At 40.6% G+C, this 21,033-nt stretch overlaps 1 protein-coding gene across 1 annotated transcript in view; it reads right to left on the bottom strand.

Annotated features, from left to right (window-relative positions):
* slc23a2 (solute carrier family 23 member 2) overlaps positions 1-21,033 on the bottom strand; it is a 65,850-nt gene that overhangs the window by 1,978 nt on the left and 42,839 nt on the right. Inside the window, 10 exon segments of the mRNA XM_067413396.1 lie at positions 2,094-2,189; positions 2,286-2,553; positions 4,904-5,009; positions 5,112-5,146; positions 5,148-5,215; positions 5,218-5,259; positions 6,277-6,433; positions 7,891-8,011; positions 8,112-8,293; positions 10,752-10,819. Coding sequence (XP_067269497.1) covers positions 2,094-2,189; positions 2,286-2,553; positions 4,904-5,009; positions 5,112-5,146; positions 5,148-5,215; positions 5,218-5,259; positions 6,277-6,433; positions 7,891-8,011; positions 8,112-8,293; positions 10,752-10,819 — 1,143 coding nt within the window.

The raw sequence follows: 21,033 nt of genomic DNA, 5'->3' as shown, positions 1-21,033 counted from the left end.
GTGATTTCTCCTGAAAGAAAAAAAAAACATCTGCGGGCTTGCACAACAACAGAAAATCGCACCGTGTATACCAGGCTTAATTTAATCCAAAGTTATTAGCATTGTTGGAAATGTTATTATAACTTTTGACCACAATGTGGCACTACACCAAAACTTGTTGAGTACTGTCAGTGCATGATGCTGAAGACACATACAGAGTTCAGTAACGTAACACTGATGCATTTGTTAACTATAGCATTTTTACGACAAAATTCCTGACGCCCAAAATGGCCATTATAGAAGAATTGGATATCGTTTAACTCGGCACGCTGCACCGAATCTAAAGAAACCAGTTTTGTTTTTTGCCTAAACTGTTCAGAAGTTATAAGCAAAAATATTTTTTTTCCCCATATCTCCTGACCACTAAGTGGCACTACCTCAGGTCATGGTCAGGTCAAGTACCTGTTCTAAATACTACTCAAAGTAGGAGTAAAAAGTAGCTGTTTTAAAAGTACTTAAAGGTCTCGTTCTTCGTGATTCCATCTTTCAAACTTTAGTTAGTGTGTAATGTTGCTCTTAGAGCATAAATAATACCTGTAAAATTATAAAGCTCAAAGTTCAATGCCAAGAGAGATATTTTATTTAACAGAAGTTCCCTTTCAAAGCTTACAGCGAACGGCCGGTTTGGACTACACCCCTGCACTTCCTGGCAGGAATGATGTAACTACAACCGTTTGTTGACTAACCCTCCGCCCACAAGAACACGCAAAAAAGGGGGCGTGGTCTTGTTGCTCTCCCACGTGGAGAAGAGCGCGCTTTCAGCACTCGCATCTCCCCGTTATGGTAAGAGACGGGACCTTTCTGGGCAAAGTGCACTAAGCTGCTGTCCAATCACAACACGGGAAGCGCAGGCCCAATCAGAACTCATTATGTGTTTCTGAAGGAGGGACTTCATAGAACAAGGAAATCATCAGGCCGTTTTTAGGACAGAGAAAACAGCGGTGTACAGATAAGTAAATTGTGTTAAAAATACTGTGTTTTTTTACACGTGAAACATGAACTCATGTTATATTGCACACTGTAAACATAATCAAAGCTTCGAAAACACGCAAGAACGGGACCTTTAAGAGTAGTGAGTATTATGCTATAAATGTTAGTCCACCTTATAGCCTGCAAGTTAAAAATGTAGCTTACTCTTTAATGGATGATTTTCAGTAAGACCAAAAAAAAAAAAAACATGAGATCAACAGTATTTCAATATTTCTTTGACTATTTCTTTTTATGTGTTGACTGCTAGCACAAAAAATAGAGCCAGGTAATATCTGAGAAAGCAAACAATAATCTGCTAACATTTATGACAACCATTCTGTAGAGGTTTTCTTGTGGTTAATTAAAAAAGGTTGCAACGCGTTGTACATTAACAACTGTACGTAAAAAAAGCAGAGTTCTTTCTTTTTAAGACAAATTCATTGTACTGCTTTAATTTCAATGGATGTTTTCTCTTTAAAAAAATACACTTTGCTTACAATTAAAAAATAAATATGATTTAAATATAAATCTGACGTTTTATGAAAGTTATTTGTTATTTACATGGACTACAATTTTAAAATGCCATGTGAGTACACATTACATTAAAATATGCTCTTCAATAAGCTGACAGAAAGCAGGTTAATGCGTTTACATGTTAAAGGAAATCAATGTAAGTGACAAAAATCTAGAAGTGACAATCGGTTAATGCCTATTTTACGTTGAAGCCTGGCAAACAATGAAGCTTAATCAAGTGTTTCAGCGCTAACAGAATATGCACCATTTGTGCGTGTATTGGAATATTCTGCGGTCAATTTTTAGCAATTGTTTCAGGCACTTTCACGAGTTCAGTCAACATACAGTAGCCAGCACTAACCCAGTTTCATTAGAGAGCTTAGGAAATGCAGCTGAACGAATATGTGCACGTCTTTTAAATAGTGTAAAAAAATTAATGACGAAACGCAATATTTGGCGGCCGGTGTTGATTCTAGGGCGGACCGCCGCAAATTAGTCTATGTGTGGGAAACACTGAGAATGTATAGAATAGTTTGGTTATTTTTTTTGATTATTAAGAGACTTGCACTTACCAGGAATAGTATTATCCAGCACAAATGCCACAGAACCTCCTACAAACATGGCAGTTGTAAGCAGAACATTCAGCACCTGATCTATCTGCACTATACCTATGAGAGAAGAAAAGAATAAGGATGCTCAACACTGTTCCTCAAGATGCAGATGTAATCGTTTCCCATGAAAGTATTTGTTGCTTGTGCACCTACCAGTGACTAGTGGGTTTTCTTTGAGGTAGCTGGGTAGGACCAATCCGAAGAAGATGGAGAAGCCGAGGACAAACAGATTGCGGGACGAGTTGAGATCCACAAACTGCAGGTTGGAAAGTCCAACGGCGGTGATCATGCCGAATAGCGTGCAGAACAGCGCTCCTAGAACTGGATCGGGCAATGATGCAAATAGAGCACTGAATTTACCCACCATTCCCAGTAGTAGCATCAGTGCTGCACCATACTGAATAACCCGTCTGCTTCCCACCTACAATATAAAACAGAGAAAAGAAACACATTCATGCATTATCATTTCATGTTAATGTTGTGATTCTCTTCATGTACTACATTTTATGCATTAGGGAAACGATTTCAAAGCAATGGATTTCAGTGATGGTTAAGGTTCTCAATTAAATCAGTTTGATGCCACTGACCTATTAAAATCGCACAATCGTGTATTATATGAAACACACACACACACACACGATTTATATACTGTAACAACTGAGAACCACTATTATTCAAGTGTTTGGAGTGGTAAGTTTTTTAATGTTTTTGAAAGTCTCTGATGTACACCTCTGATGTTTTTATTTGATTAAAAATACAGAAAAATAGCTCTTGGTGCGTGTTCTATTGTAGTTTGTTTTCTTTGCTCTTTTCTTTATCACTGTTTGTTTGTCTTCAGTAAGCTTGGAGAGTTTTGTAAGCTATTATTAGCTTTTTAAAAGATATTGAAAATGGTAAAAATGATGACATTTCAGTGGTATCATTTCACAAAAACCTTGTTTAAAGCAAAAATAGCTATATTGTGAAATATATTGTCATTGTGAAATAAAATTACTTGTATCGTGATTTTGGTCATTTCTCTACCCCTAACTGTCAATGTTAAAAACAGTTGTGCTGCTTAATATTTTTGTATAAGGAGCAAGTGAAAGAGAATTTTTCAAGTTTTGACAAGTAGCCTGATTTACAATATCAATAACAAAAATAACTAAGGAAATCCCCAAAACATGAGATTGTTTTTGCTTTCATTTAGTCTAACTGGTGACTGATAGTGCATAATAATAAAATATATAAATGTACTGATGGTAACAAGGTTGCACGGTTGAGCCTCGCACAGCCTAATGAGGAGAAATTAGAACAAATGAGCACAGCTCAAAAAACTCTTTACATTTTGAATTTTTTACTGCAGTATGTTACAGTTTTTATATTTATAACATATGATACAGTTAAGCAGCATCACATGACCAAGAGTGCAGAATACCATCACGACTGAAAATGTAACACTGATTTCATATGACAGCTCATTAAACAATTTATAATAAGTCAGTTACATTTTAGACAAAGTATTGACTGTTTTTGTTCTGTTTCAGCAGCAAAAATAGTTCCGAGATCACAGAACAAACATAGCACTCAGCCATGTTTCATTTCTGAATGATTCAGCATTTTGAACGAATCAATTGAGGCAATTACTCATTCATAACAACTGCCTCATTCCTGAACAAATCAGCCGTTTGACGAATCTTTTGAATGAATGACACAAATGACTCACTCATTAGGATGGTCACCTGCCACCACCTACTGGCAGTTTACTTTCGTGTTTAAAAGTATTATTATTCTTTCCAACATTTCTTATTTGTAAAATCACAAAATATATTTAAAATAATCTCATAGCATTATTTAATGCAGTTGTAATTTTTCAGGTGTAAATTATTTAATTTGATTGGTAACAGCCATATAGTGTCTTATTATTCTAATTTAATATATGCTTCATCTTTCGTTTTACATTCTAAAATTTGATCAATACATTTAAATGATTACGGTAAAAATGGCCTTTATGAAGATTCAAATATCATAAATATGTCAAATCTGACTGAACACTGATGATAATATTGCTTCCAAATAATGTATATTTACAACACACACCAAAAAAATCTAATTTTTTTCTGGACAAGCAAATGTTTTACTCTGACAAGTGATTAAATTCGAAGGACAGGCACATGAAAAGGCTTAATGTCGAGCCCTGGTGACATTTTTTCCCCTAGCGCACTTTGATGAATATAAAGTTCTAAAGAACAGCGATTTTTTTAAATGGTAATCTTTTGTAACATTATTCCTGTCTTTTTTGTCAATTTAATACATTCTTTCTTCTTTTGATTTTTTTTTTTTACCCCAAACATATAAATGGTAGTGTCCATGAACAAGCTGGTATTTAATAGTTTCATTCCCAAACTGCTGCTGTTAAAGCCTCATCACAAATTATAATAGTGGAACTGTAATACTAACATTATTATAAAATCAAAGAAGCAGCCTCATTAGTAATAGTATGATGTGTAATAAATAAGTTCATAGAGCTTATTTCTTTAATGAAGTTCAATGTCAACTCAAGAGCTGCTCGCTTCAGCATTTAAGGTGCTAATGATCCACCAACACACACTGCTATGTGCGTGTTTGTCCACGGTTTGCAGAGTGTGTGTTTACTACTCACTGCTCCGAATGTTTGTGAACTAACATGGGTTAAATGCAAAGTACAAATTCAGAGTACGTGTTCCCATACTTGGCCTTCATGTTACATCACAAAAAAAATGTATAAGAAAGTGAACAGGAAAACATCCTACTTTTGTGATGCCCAGCACTCCGATGTTTGGGCTAGAAGATGTGGAGCCATTTCCTGTCCCAAAGACGCCATCAAGGACACAGGAAATGCCCTCCATAAAGATCCCCTGGGAAAAAAAAGAGATTCCATTATGGAAAACGTGGAACGAATTAGAATAGGACAAAAAAACATGCTTTTTATATTACGTGCTGCTGCGTTTTGTGTTGTACCTGTTAATGGCATGTATAGGTGGAGGAGGGGCACAGGGAGAGACGGGCACAGGCGTAGTAGTCTCCAATGGACTCAATGATACTGGCAACCACAGCACTCAGCATCCAATCACCCCTGCTGCAGACACTGTGGGCAACCCCCATTGGACTAGAGCACACAACAAGGCACACAAAGCATTATTGGTAATCTAAGCAAATTTAAAATACAGAAATGATTATTTAAATGTGCTCTAAGCGATTGTCACATTTTTTAGGCCAAATAATTTTTTTTGTCACATACAGCAAACATCACCTCACTATCCACTAACTACCCATCCCCTGAACACACTGTAAAAAAAAGCAGTCTCTGTAGTCCGCATAAGCTCCACAAACTGCAACAAAAACACACTGGTGCAGTCTGGACCACAAAGCATAACAAACAGTGCTCCAACCAATAGCCGACAAGAATGATTTCCACCCCCAAATCATTCTTGTCGGCTATTGGCGGAGCACTGTTATGCTCGTGGTCCAGACTGCACCAGTTTGTTTTTGTGACATCGCTTAGAGCACCTTTAATATATTATATTTCACTGTAATTACAATGTAATTGTAAAAACGGATGGTTGCTCATACATTGAACTATGTATTTTTAAAACTGCACTTGACGATATACTGAAATAAAAGGATGCTTAAGTGTACTTAGAAACAGACAAGAAAGTGTACTCTAATACAAAGTGCACATTTAAAAGTGTACTTAAGTGTATTAATGTCAAATTAATTTTTTCCCCCCTTAAAAGTACATTTAAAAAGCATTATGTTTAAAATAAACACTTATTTCGATGTGTTGAGTAACATACTTAAGAACATGCAAGTACTTTATTATTATTTAATACAAATGCAAAACAAATGCAAAATAAGTTTACATTTAGTTCGCACTTGATTATTTCTGTAATAAGTACTCTTTTACGTATGGTAAGGTGTACTTATTTTTCACAAGGGCTGGACTAAAGAGGTAATGAAAGAGTTTTGAAAGAGAAAACACGCACGTCAGGTTTAGTATCTTTGTGGGGACTCTCCATAGACGTAATGTTTTTTATACTCTACAAACTGTATATTCTATGTGCATTCAAGTTAAAGTCCCCACTGGGACAGAAAAACACATACACCACTCAAAACAAACTCTTACAGGGGTAGGGTATCTTAAACCAGGGAGCGGCTGCAAGGATGCCCTGTCGAGCATCTGTACGGGCGTAGAACCCATATTTGTCCTTCTCAGGAGGAAATACGTCAGTCACCGTGAAGATGAAACACAGAAACCATGACACAAGGATAGCCATGATGATCTACAGAGAGAGAGAGAGAGAGAGAGAGAGAGAGAGAGAGAGAGAGAGAGAGAGAGAGAGAGAGAGAGGGAGAGGGAGAGGGAGAGGGGAGAGGGAGAGGGAGAGGGAGAGGGAGAGGGAGAGGGAGAGAGGAGAGGGAGAGGGAGAGGGAGAGGGAGAGGGAGAGGGAGAGGGAGAGGGAGAGGGAGAGATTTAACTTGTTACATGTTTTATGCTTTGGCAACATTGTACTATCCGACAGTCATGCCAATAAAGCTGAATTGAATTGAATTGAGAGAGGGAGAGAAATAGAGAAACCCAACTCTTTAAAAAAAAAAAAGCTCAAGCTGAATTCTGATGAGTAACCCAGACTTCTGAACACGAACCAGACATGTTATCAACCTTCTTCACACCAGCAGACAACATTGCATGCTGAAACTCCATGACGAATCATCATCATCAAGGATCAATCTGTGTATTTTGGCTTGCGTCTATCTCCCACGCTCACTTTCATTGCCATGTCATTGTCTGCTGTGCTTCCATTTAAAAACCCATGCCAAAAAGACCTCATCTGTGAAACAGCATGGTAATTACGGCTGTCATCAGAGCTATCGGTGGATTATGAGCTGTGCCAACTCATGCTACTGGGAGCTGGAGACAACAGACTGCATATGATCATGATAATTCCATTCATGAGAATGTGGAGCATTTATGAAATAAAAGACACAATAAAATGACTCTTGAGATCTGAAACAAAATATGTCCCACAGTTAAATTTAACTTTCAATAGATAAAGCAACAATTGCACTGTGAAATCAGAGATGATTGCTTGAACATTCAAATAAATAGCAAATCAATTTTAATTAAAAACAGGGAATATTGTATTCTATTTTCAGCTGCTTTGAAGTTATGGTGTTTTATTATTGTTTTCATATATCACAAATTTGGCAACAACAACAAACAATCAATAAAATAAACAAAATTATATATTATTATTAATAATAATAATAATGAATAAATAAATAATTTAAGTTTAAATTAAGTTTTTAATACTCTAATCAACATGGGTATGGACAAAAATGCATGCTTTATGCAAATGTATGTTTATTATTAGTGAAACCATACTTATCCAATAATAATCAATAATACAGCATGAAGACTAAACATGTATCAAAGGTCATAGACGTTTATCAAATAACTTGTTCATGTCTCTTAAGCCTAAGCTTATGATGTCTTATAATGTTAGAACAAGCAGTGATTCTCTCATTTTAAGAATAAAAATAAAGGGAGTTTTTACAAGGGAACCCTTTTCTTTCCATATTAATGTTTGCTGCTGCATCCTTTATGTATATGCCTGCTGTCAATTTCTCCCAACCACGGATCAAACAGAAAATGTGCATTTATCACACGTTAATACATTTAGTGCCGTTAAAATTAATTTTGACAGCCCTAATATATATATTCACTGGGAAACTCACTGGGAACATCTTGAACAGCTGCAAACGGTAAGACGTCCAGCCCTTTTTAGATTTGTAGACGGGGAGCGGCAACTGGATGTTACGTGCATACTGAGAGAACAGCAGCACCAGGAATATGGTTCTGTTTAAAAGAGGGGAGAGAGAGTTTACATGCCGAGTCCACAGAGCCAAAGATTGGTTACATACACAGCCAAACATGTTTGTGTGCAAGCTGTACTCACAGCATGGCAATGCCCCAGTGTTTGCCAGCTCTCTCTCCAGCAGCCCGGAAGCCTGAGAGTCCGATGAGAGTGACGGTAGGGGTGATGGTGAGCGGCCCGATGTACTTCAACAGGACACCTGGCAAACCTAAGGCCCCTATGACCACCTCTATTAGAGACGAGATTATTATAGCACCCTGGATCTAGAGAGAGAGAGAGAGAGAGAGAGAGAGAGAGAGAGAGAGAGAGAGAGAGAGAGAGAGAGAGAGAGAGAGAGAGAGAGAGAGAGAGAGAGAGAGAGAGAGAGAGAGAGAGAGAGAGAGAGGAGAGAGAGAGAGAGAGAGAGAGAGAGAGAGAGAGAGAGGAGAGAGAGAGAGAGAGAGAGAGAGAGAGAGAGAGAGGAGAGAGAGAGAGATCATACAGACAATCTAAAAGAACCAAACAAAGAAAAAAAAAAAAAGAGAGAAATTGCCCAAAAAATGTGTAAAGGTTAAAAGCCATTAACGGGGTACTTCAGCGCTGGGAAGATGAATCTGTATTTAAACTGGGTCATTAAATGTAGTATTTGGAATTATTTTTTAATTTAGTGCCTTCTAGACTGAGAAAAGACAGAAAATGTATTTTTGTCTTATGGGGATGAAAGACAACAATTCCCAGAATGCTTCACTCCCCTACGAGGCCACTCCCACAATCATTTGAATATACTCCAGGGTTTCTACTGATAGAAAGCTATATGCTAATTGCTGAAGTAACCCTTTAGGTAGAAAAGTGTCATTGACACAGTCCTCCAGACAGCATAATGCTCAATTTAATCCAATTCAGCTAGAGTTTGCTTAATCTTCATGTCTGCCACTGTAGACCAAAATCAATATTAAATCTGTTTACACAAAAGTCTCTCAAAAGACAGATAAAGAAACAAAAATGTATGTATGTAATATTCATGCTTTACAAGTAGAGATGCACCGATAATAATTTGCTCTGCCGATACAGTTTGATTTCTTAAGGAAATAAATCTCTCACAAATAATGCGGCAAACTATACAGGGAACCATCTCATTTAATAAATTACTATAAGATTAAATTCAACTGCTTTTTATATTCATATATAAAAATTACACATAAAAAATAAAATGTTTTGTAAGATTTTCATAAACTCTTGTCTTCATGACATTTATTCAAGCATAAATACATACCGGTAACTAACAGTGAAGCTCCTCTAGCATTTTTCACAGCTAACTAATGAAATGTGAATACAGGATAACATTCCTGAGGCAAATGCAATGTGAAGTGACACTTTTTTCACAAGCTGTTTTATTGACGTCTTTTCCGTGATTGAAACACTGATTAAACGATTACATGAGACATGATGCGTTTCAATAAGCTGTACTGTATCCTTCAACATTCTCTTCCTATCATTTCAATCAATTAAAGTGGAAGAGAAGACTTGAGCTCTAACCGAGGTGCTATATAGCGATCTGTCGCGTCACATTAAAGAGCGTCAAAACAACATTTATTGTTTACATTTGTATTATATAATTGAAAAAAAAACTCATAAAAAATGGAGACTGTTTCTTGAATAATAAAGCACAAAGCTCTTTGTAATTATCGGATTTTCTTCACATACAGTACGAGTTGCAGTCTGAAATGTTTTTTGCACTCTTTTGATTGACAGGATATGACCGGCCCTGATCATCGGCAGTTTTTAAATAATCGGCCGATACATCAGGGCATCTCCACTTACAAGCAATATTTATAGTGACCTCAAACACTTAAGCCAAACTTTTCACTGCATTATATTTCAAAAGGAGGTCAGGGTCTACAGTTATTACTTGTATTTGTACGTTAATTACATTTTACAGCAAAATATATGTACATTATTATATAATTGTATATACTGGTGTCAGTAAATCTTTCTTTACAGAAACATATTTCAAATAACTGCTGTTCTTTTGAACTTATACCCTTTATATACAATATAACCCTTTTCATTATAGAACCACAAATTATAGAACCACAAATCCCACAATCTCATGGAGCAGTCTAACCATAGACTGTAAAAAATATGGACGTAGTATCTGACACGTCACTCATAGGATTCCGATAAGCTGTTCTGAAGCTTAAAGTAGGGTCGAGCTGGGCGTTGCCATCTTGTGAGCGAATCATCGCGTGTCACGCGACGCAGAGAGAGAGGCGACGCAATGACTATAGACGCCGGATAAATGGCTATCCACCTGTAACCATGCCCTTAATTATGCAGAAATTTAAGGCTTTATATAACGTAAACGAATGAGTTAGAAAAAAAATACCCCCCCCCCACACAGTTGTCATGAAGGTCAAAATTATCCGTATAGGCAAAAACCACACTTTGTACCAGGCTGTAAACATGTTTTTTTCTGCTGTAAAGTTGGGCATTTTAACATGGGGCTCAATAAAATTCTGCTCCCTTCTGGAGCCTGTCCCTAGTGGCCAGTTGGGGAATTGTAGTTTACATTACTTCCGTATTGGCTTCAAGAGAGATCGCGGGAGGAGATTGCGCTTGGTTAAAACCTATTCAAAACCTTAACTTTCCACCTCATTTTATTGCATTCATTTAACACCATCAAGTCCTCTATCAGTTTTACATTTCCCATTAAATACTCTGTCTCTCTTTTTTTTAACACACCTCTCTTATCCTGGGGTGCCAGATGTCTTCGGTGTGTGGCAGGTCTGTGGCATTTAATACAGGAACAGCTGCAGAGAAACATGACAATCAGATTACTGGTATTAAATGTGATTGAGAAGGTACACACATGTTTTGCAGGGTTTGCATTGTTTTTTAAAAAAAAGTTAAATATGACTTACCCTAATGTCGTTAGACACCCGTAAGATCTCCGTTCATCTTCAGAACACAGTTTAAGATATTCTATATGTAGTTCAAGAGCTTTCTGTTCCTATTTGAACGGTTATCAATCAGCGTATTGATTCATGATTTGGATTGCCAGTGTCACGTGACTTCAGCAGTTTGACACGCGATCCGAATCATAAATCAATACACTGATTCATAACCATTCAAATCTTCTTTTTTTGAGGATTGAAAACAAACTTGGAAGAGAAGACAATGCTGAATAAAGTCGTAGTTTTTGTTATTTTTGGACTAAAATGTATTTTTGATGCTTCAAGAGATTCTAACTAACCAACTGATGTCACATAGACTACTTTGAATGTTTTTATTACCTTTCTGGTAAAAGAAAGTGTACCGTACATACATTCAATGGTTGAACAGAAAGCTCTCAGACTAAATATAAAATATCTTAAACTGTGTTCCGAAGAAGAATGGAGGTCTTACAGGTGTGGAACAGTATTAGGGTGAGTCATTAATGACATTAATGTCCTTTATGGGTGAACTACCCCTTTAACAGAATTGTGTCCATGGCAATTTAAATAGTTGGTAGGCCACAGAAACGCTTAACACAACTTTATGTCGAAAGGGCACAAAAGAAGGCGAGAGGCATCCTTGCAGATAGCTCATCTTCTCTTTAATCAATTTGATGCCTTGAAATCAGGAAGGCGGTATAGAAACCCTCTAGCAAACAAAAATGTGTTTAAAAGTTTTTTCATTCCAAATGCCATTAAAATGTTTAACTCCATGAGTGACTGATTTATTAAATTGAGGTAACATGAATTGTATTCTTATATTTATGTATTGTGAATCTGTCTGTTTTACATTTGTTTTTCTTAATATTCCCGGTCTAATTATTATTTAATTGTTAGTGAGCCAAAGACAAATTTCCACCTCAGTGGACAATAAAAAAAACAAAAAAACAACAACAACCATTGTATAATTAGAAAATATTTTACTGAGTGTGTTGTTGAGCTGGTTAAGGCCTTTTGTGGACAACTGATAAGCTTACTTCTGTGAATTATAAGCATTTTAGTAGTGGTATAAAAAAATATAAATGTTTATTTTTTTTATAAAATTATACTTTAAAAGGAAGTGTATGTAAGATTGTGGCCAAAACTGGTTTTGCAATCACTTTCAAATAACTGTTTAGTGGTGTATCCCCTGTCCCCCTCCCCCCAGACTCAAGGTTGCCAGATAGGCTGCAGGATCCAGCAGTCACGTTTGTAACTGCAGCTGTGGTAACAAGAGTAGAGCTGGCAACACAGATGCCGAAACACTACTGCCTTCGTGATTGGTAGATAGGTGGAGGGCGGAGCTTCAGACCAAAACACAACATGACTACATCAACATCAGGTGAGGGCTGCAACAACAACTTTTAAATGACAATATCCTGGCCGAACTACTGTTGTCAGTGATATAAGACAAGATATTTGAAATTAACATAATTTCTTAATGTCTAGTGACATATCAGGGCCATTTGATGATTAATTCAAGTATTTTTCTTACATACAGTTTCTTAAAATATGTAACTAAAACCGCCAGTAGGTGGGGGCAAGTGCAATTAATACTTAGTGAGTCATTGAGTTATTTATTCAACAGATTAATTCAAACGCGGATTCACTCAGGACCAAAGCAAGTAACTGGCTGTCTCCCAATTCAAAGACTGCATCCTTCGGAAATGTCGCCTTTAAAGGTCCTTTTCTTTGCGATTCCATCTTTCAAACTTTAGTTAGTGTGTAATGTTGCTGTTAGAGCATAAATAATACCTGTAAAATTATAAAGCTCAAAGTTCAATGCCAAGCGAGATATTTTATTTAACAGAAGTTCCCTTTCAAAGCCTACAGCGAACAGCCGGTTTGGACTACAGCAGGAAGTGCAGGGATGTAATGACATCACTAGAACCGTTTGTTGAATAACCCTCCTCCCACAAGAACACGCAAAAAAGGGGGCGTGGTGTTGTTGCTCTCCCACGTGGAGAAGAGCGCACATTCAGCGCTTGCATCTCCCCGTTATGGTAAGAGGCGGGACCTTTCCGGGCAAAGTGCGCTAAGCTGCTGTCCAATCACAACATGGAAAGTGCTGGCCCAATCAGAACTCGTTACGTATTTCTGAAGGAGGGACTTCATAGAACAAGGAAATCATCAGGCCGTTTTTAGGACAGAGGAAACAATAGGTTACTTGCGTAACCCCGGTTCTCTGATAGCATTAAGTGAGGTGTCTCACTATGGGATACGCCCCTAACGCGTATTCCTCAGAAGCCCTATTACATTACGCCAGCCCCAATTGGCTGGCAGACGTGACGTTGTGTCTGGGAGTGACCTCCCCTCCCTCAGTTTATAAGGGGCGACACAACGTCACTACGACATTCAAAGCAAGCACACCTCTTCCTCGCTTCACACAGCAAGGAGGGTGATCTGGTGAGACACCTCACTTAATGCTATCAGAGAACCGGGGTTACACAAGTAACCTATTGTTCTCTTTCAAGCATACGTTTCGGTGTTTCACTATGGGATATCCTAACTCCCAACTATTGCCAGATAGCCTGCATTTGAAGTCTCCTGCCAACCAATCACTGTATCCAGGGCTGAACGAGTCATGAGTGATGACTCACGAATCACGTTCCTATGCTCAATACCGCATGTGCTTAAGTTTGAGCGGTAACATCCAGTTTATAGAATCTTGCAAATGTATGCGGTGAAGACCAACTCGCCGCTTCACAAATATCCTGTATCGTGACTCCATTAAATAGAGCCCACAATGTTTTTCATTCCCCTCGTTAAGTGTGCACGTAAACCAGAAGGGGGTACAAGACCCTTACTGGAATATGCCAACGAAATCGCCGTTTAGTAATCGGCTTCCCCGTACGAGTTTTTGCCCAAGACATGAACAGCTGATCATTTTCCCTGAACCCTTTGGTTCTTTCTACGTAAATGCGTAAAGCGCGCAATGGGCATTGCACATTTATCTTTTGCTGTTCCAATGAAGCAAAAGGCGGTGGGGAGAAAGCTCTCAACTCAAGAGGGATGATAGCATTCATTATTTTGGGCATAAATGCAGGATTAGGTTTCAGAACCCCTGCATCCCCAGGCATGAATTGCATACATGCTGAATGCACCGAAAGTGCATGAATCTCGCTTACGTGCTTTGCTGAAGCCAAAGCTAACAGCAGCGCTGTCATGAACGACAATATTTTAAAATCAATCTTGTCCAATGGTTCAAATGGGGACACTGAAATAGCATCAAGCACTAATCCCTAGTCCCATGAAGGGGAAAGCGGTTTTGAAACTGGCAAGACGTGGCGCGCGCCCTTCATGAATCTGCATACTAGAGGATGCTGCCCAACAGTTTTGTTATTAAAACCTTTGTGACAAGCGGATATAGCAGCCAGAAACACTTTTATGGTTGAAAACGCTTTCCCTTGGTCTATCAAATCCTGCAAAAATGACAGAACGACTGCCACTGAGCACTAAAAGGGAATTTCGAGTTTGACCGTGCACCAGCGTTCAAACACACCCCACTTGCACTCATTCATAAAGAGACCTAGTAGACGAGGCTCTGGCATTTTGTATGGTCCTTATAACACTGTCAGTCAGGCTGGTTGTGCTCAAATTGAGCCACTCACTGGCCAAGCCTATAGCGCCAGATTTTTCTGGATGAGGATGAAATATCTCCCCCTCTGCCTGAGACAGTAGATCTCTGCACAACGGGAGAGGCTACGGATCTTCGTATAGCATACGTATGATCTCCGCCAGCCAATGTTTCCCTTGCCACCTTGGAGCTATTAATATAAGCTTCAGTCCCTCCTCCCTCACTCTGTAGAGTGTTGGGGATATTAACGCTATTGGTGGGAACGCGTAAAGGAGAGTGCGAGGCCATTCGTGCGCTAACGCATCTATCCCCAGGGGAGCGCTCTGGTCTTTCAGAGAGAAAAACAGAGGACACTGAGCATTGTCGTGAGACGCGAACAGATCCACTGTCGCTCTGCCGTATATATGCTCCAAATCTGTTCGACCACTTCCTTGTTCAATTTCCACTTCCTGTATAGAGGATTGCCCCTTGACAGCAGATCTGCGCCCTGATTCATAACACCCTGTACGTGCATCGCTCTCAGGGATAGAAGATTGGCATTGCCCCATAAAATCAGTTTGCATGGTAACGTGCAAGGGAAGCGATCTGAGACCCCCCTGCCGATTTATGTAAGCCACAACTGTAGTGTTGTCTGTTCTCACGAGGACATGTCCCCTCAGAAGAGGAAGAAAATGCTTCAGCGTCAGAAAAATGGCTAGCATTTCCAGATAGTTTATCTATCATTTATCTATCTATCTCCCATTCACTATCCTGCCCTCGTGAATGCCCCCCCAACCTGACAACGAAGCGTCTGTAATGACTTGCCTGGCTCGAACCACGCCCATGGGTACCCCTTGAACCAGAAAGGTCGGGAGTCTCCATTGACGCAGTGCCAAGACCGCCTCTGACGTCACTCGCACTCTCGTGCCGTAGTGGATCCAGCCTCAGAGACGCTACCCAGCGTTGAAATTCTCTCATGAACAATCTGCCCAAGGGAATGACTATCAGGGCTGAGGCCATTAGTCCCAGTAGCCTAAGGCATGTCAGAAAGAGACATTTTTTCGCATCTGAAATTCGGCCAGGCATCAAGTAAATTACCACCCTGTCCTTCGACAGTCGTGCTCTGAATGTCACCGAGTCCAGTGACAATCCCAGATAAGTTATAGACTGCGTGGGGATTAAAACCCTCTTTTCCGTGTTAAATTTTAAGCCCGGTCTTTGTATGTGTTCCAGAAGCATGGCTGTATGTTCTCTCGCTTCCTGCTCTGACTGAGCTGTCACCAGCCTATGTAAGTAGCAAGACGAACACCCTTCTCCCTGAGAGGAGTCAGAGCCGCTTCTGTACATTTTACAAATACTCTTGGGCTGAGAGATAAGCCAAACGGGAGAACCAGATACTCATATGCCACGCCACGGAAGGCAAACCTCAGGAATTTCCTGTGTGGTGGGTATATCTTTATGTGAAAATATGCGTCCTTCAGGTCAATCAACGTAAACCAATCGCCCTGGCGCACTATTTTTAATAGTGTAGAATGGGTGAGTATCCTGAACTTGTACTTTCTTAAGTATTTGTTTAGTGCACGCAGATCTAATATGGGACGAAGAGCCTGAGTTCCTTTCTTCGTAACGAGAAAGTATCTCGAATAAAACCCACTTTGGCTTTGCTCGGGTGGGACTATTCTTATCGCCTTTTTGTTCATCAGAGAGGAAATTTCTTCCTGAAGAACATGCTTTAATTCTCCCCTCACCTGAGAATGAATTATTCCTTTGAACTGCGGGGGAGAAGTGACAAACTGCATTCTGTACCCGAACTGTACTGTTCTCAATACCCAGCGGGACTGTGTGCATTCTCGCCACTTGTTTATTTGCAGTGTTCTGATACCATCGTGTGGCTGAGTAGTGAACGAGTTTGTGGTCTGATCTACGCATGCGTGGGCACTTAGCGTTTGGACAGAGTTTAAGTGTCTCATCACCTCAAAGGGGGCGATAACCCCCCGAGGAGATGTTATATTGGGTTCTGTTAATGTGTTTTGAAACATTTTTTGTGGCATTAGGTTTTTCAACATGTTTTGGGGGTACAGTGACGACTTTATTGAGTTTTGAACATAGAAAGTGCTTGTGAAAGACTAGTGGGTGGGTGTGCACCACTACACCGTTTCTCGTTCTTTTCACTGCTTTGTTTCCCCTGGCCCGGCCGGGCTCCGTTTTCCACACAGAACAACTGGAAGTAGGAACTTCTAAACTCGTTCCTTGTCGAACACTGAACTCTTGATGGTCGGGAGTTAGCGAACAGGGGGGCTGTGGGCTCCCGTCCCTGGGAAAGATCCCATCAAACTGCCTTCTTCCTCCTCGCTCCCTGAGAATGGGCATGAGGATGAGGTTGTGGAGCCGTCTGCCCCGTTGCGGGCGGATAGTGCTTTCTAGGCCAGGCAGATCTCTGTTCCGGTACTCCGCTCTGACCAGCTGCATTCACGATCAGTCTCTGCCGTTTAGGAATACGAAAGCTGGGGGGTGGGCTGACCGCGGCCTGTGCGAAGGTCTCCCGAGGTGGCAGAGGGGGTGCAGTCTGCGACTTTCTGGGCATGCATAGTTGCAAAGCTTCATCGTCCCTCTTCTTTTCCTCGCATCTTTTTTGTATCACTGTGAAAGCTGGGCCAAAAATGCCCTCTGTGACGACCGGTGCGTCCAGGATGGCTTCTTTTTCCCTGTCTGAGAGATTAGCCAAGTTCAGCCATCGTCCTCTCTCCTGAATGACCATTGTGGCCATGGCCTTGCCTGCGGCTTGAACCGCACATCTCTGAAGATGCAGAGAGAGATCCGTAACTACACAGATCTCTTCCCAATGTATCTGACCTGGCATGGTCGACGCTTCATCCTGCAGCTCCGCTTGGTATGCGGTTAGCATAGAGATCGCGTTCAAAGCCCTGACAGAGAGAGCAACTGCTTTGTAAGTGCGTTCATTCATGCTCAACTGGAATCTGTCCGCTTTAGATGGTAGAGTCGGATTTGCAGCCCCCGTGTGCTTTGGGTGTAAGTGCGCGGCAACTAGTGGCTCCATGGGGGGCATTCGGAGAAGGCCATCCTTCTCCATCCCCTCTACGTCAAGCGCGGATCTTCCCTGCACGGGCAGTTTACTGGTGAACGGTTTGTCCTTCCAGGTCACAGCAACCTCCTCCAGGAGCTCTGGAAATGCTGGAAGGAGCTGACGTGCAGCCCGTTTCGCTTTCGGCAGCCTCTTGCCCTCGTAGCGAGACTTTGCAGTCTCTGCTACCACGGTCGGCCACGGAATATTTAGTTTATCTGCAGCACGTTTGCACACATCTTGCAGATCAACACTGAGAAGCGGAGGATGATGCCCCATCCGCCTCTTCCGTGGTTCCCGCCGCGGCAAGGAGTTGTGCCGAGTGCGCAGGGGGAAGGAAGGGGGAGTCCTCAAAATCTTCCTCTTCTTCAGAGAGAAGATAATCAGATTGCCTCTCTTCCTCAAAATCGAGTGCGTCCTCATCCTCGTCCGTGCTGAGCACGCTGGGCAGAGGGACGCAGATATCGAGCTCTTCACCCCAGGATAAAGCTGCCGTGGCGGGCAGCTCTACTACAGGAATGGTTACCTGTGGAGTGGCAGCTGGAAAAGGGCTAGGTGACATGAGGGAAATGAGGCTAGTATGAGGCTAGCTTGGCGTGCTAGCCTGCGTCGAAGGCTCTTCATGGTGAAGCGTGCGCAGTGTTCACAAGAGCCGGGATTCTCGATCGCCAATTGGGCATGTTTCAACCCGAGACATGCAGAGCAGACCTGGTGTGTGTCCTTGCATGAAATTTTGTTCCCACATGAACAGAGTTGCACCGCATCTCCCTCGCTAGCCGGGATAGTTTGCAATGCTGCAGCCATCGTTGTTGTAGAAAAATCCTTGCAATCGGCTGGGATGCAAATTGAAGGAGCCAGACGAAAAACGGCGTGGTGGCCAGTAGTTTGTCTTGAAGTTTGTTCTCAAGATTTTTTCCAGAATGGCTTCGGCTTCTGGTGTGAAGCGAGAAGAGGTTTTTGAATGTCGTAGTGACGTTGTGTCGCCCCTTTTATACTGAGGGAGGGGAGGTCACTCCCAGACACAACGTCACGTCTGCCAGCCAATTGGGGCTGGCGTAATGTAATAGGGCTTCTGAGGAATACGCGGAAGGGGCGTATCCCATAGTGAGACACCGAAACGTATGCTTGAAAGAAAACAGTGGTGTACAAAAAAGTTAATTGTGTGAAAAATACTGTTTTTTTTACACGCGAAACATGAACTCATTTTATATTGCATACTGTAAACATAATCAAAGCTTCGAAAACACACGAAGAATGGGACCTTTAAAGTCAGAGTCCTTCAATGGTGGCGAAGGACGGACTTAGCGTTGTTAAGCCTGGGCTGTGTTGTTAAGAGGACTATGACAGCTGCCATTTATGAGTGTGAGTAACATTTGCACTAGACTTTAAAGTTATATTCAACTGTCTTTAAAAACAAACAGGGTTCATAAACTGTCTAAATAGGTCTATTTCTGTATATAATAAAGAGTATAAACAATCTATAAATCACATTTTAGTATATACCTCTGGTGAAGCGTGAAAAATGTTACACGTAAACAAGACTGGTGAAATTTTTAATGTTTTAAAAGTGGATTTAAAATGTAACACCATTGCTGAGTATTTTCTAACTTAAGTCTACAACTAAAGTATTTTCAAACTATTTTCTAACTAAAGTCTCAAAAACATGAGGTTTGTATGTCACAAACTACCTTCTGGTAACCAATCGAATCAGTGTGCGGTAGGGCTTTAGCATACCATTATCAACTGCTGTGGAGCAGGTTAGTCTCAAGAGAAGCCAGGTTATCCCTGTATATTTGTCTGTTGATATGAAAAATCTGGTATATTAAGTGATGTAGCGAGTGAATTATATATGTATATTACGATCCTATGATGAATGTCTTTCTCCACTGACGTTCTGAATTGTTCAAAGTGTTCCTAACCATAGTGATTGTTACAAGGCAGACTGCGATGGTGAACAGGAACATGGTTTGTTACATTAGCAACACATTATTAGCTGTTTGATAACAATCAAGCAAAAGTCTTATTTTAAAAACCGCTGTGTGTCTGAGGCACCGTCCACACGAAGACAGGTTTAGCTGTATGCGTATAAATTTTGTACCGTATCAGCGTTTCGTCCACACAGATCCGGCGTTTTGGAAGCATGAATCTGATATTTTCTGAAAACGGATCCCAGAGTGGATAAACCTAAAAACAACAATCTATTGTTTTCCTGTGTACAGCCAAACCGTATATTTTCTAAAACGGTGATGTCATCACACTACGCCCAGCACGGTGAAAGAGTTAAGGGATACAACTACGGGCACTTAGCCTGGATGCCAGCCGAACTCAGCCCTGCCCACAAATTTTTTAGGTCGGGCAGTTCGGTCTGGCCTCGCTCCATTGAGGAGTAATTATCTCCGAACAGAAACTGTTCGGACCAATGAAATTATCAGGGCGGCTTTAGACGATGATGGACAGATGATAAACAGTAACGTAATCATCCACATCATCAAAGGGGCTTGGATTAAATTTGTTTGAATCCTAAACGGAGAGCTTGCTTGTATATGCATTCACCATCACAATTTCTCTCAGAAATGATGATCATGTTGGGTAAGTACTCTGTGTATCAATAAATGATGTTGCAATTACAACACCGGGAAAAAGATTGCGTTTTCCAGCCTGATACCAGCGCGCGTGCAGACAGGGTTGCCAAGTTTTTACAACAAAACCAGCCAACTATTAGCCTTAAACAATAGCTTCTCGGGGGGGTTCTCCAGGAGAAAAATAGCGTTTGGGGGGTAAAATGTGTGTTATTTTGGCAAGGTTGCCTGCTAAAATTCGCACTCATGGGTCTATATATCACATAATAGAATTCAACCCACGGACATAGAAAACAACCCGCGAAAAAAAAAAAAAACTACGCGGACTTGGCAACACAGTGCAGTTGAGCTCTGTTGACATTTGACAATGCGTTGCTTCGTTGCTCTAATTGGTTGTAGGTCTTTCCAATTGATGTCTTTCCTGGTTCGGTTAAAACACGCCCCATAATCACAGCCCAATGGAGCAGCATCAGACTCGTATTCTGACTAGAATTGAGTATGACCACGTCAGGCTAACGGGCACTGGGCATGCGCACATCAATATCGCATTCAATTAATCTATGTATTTGCATTATTGTAAGTGTAGGTTTAGGTTTAGGGTTGGTGTAGACGTTAATAAAACGCATCTGTTAAGTAGCAAATGTATTTATTGTTATTTTATTGTGAGATTTTGCCTCAGCTCCGACCACTGCCATACCCCTTCTAGCCACAACTCTTCTCTGTTTTTAGTGTATTTCTGTGGCAGAATTACGCGCCACACACTGGCCTGGCATGTAAACTACATCGTTTTGAGTCGTTTTCGGTGATCTTGTGTGTACGCAGATATTTCTTGAAA

This window comes from Pseudorasbora parva, chromosome 13, assembly GCF_024679245.1.
Source record: "Pseudorasbora parva isolate DD20220531a chromosome 13, ASM2467924v1, whole genome shotgun sequence".
Taxonomy (NCBI): domain Eukaryota; kingdom Metazoa; phylum Chordata; class Actinopteri; order Cypriniformes; family Gobionidae; genus Pseudorasbora; species Pseudorasbora parva.
The sequence above is the reverse complement of the archived record's forward strand: the minus strand, read 5'-3'. Positions and strand labels throughout refer to the sequence as shown.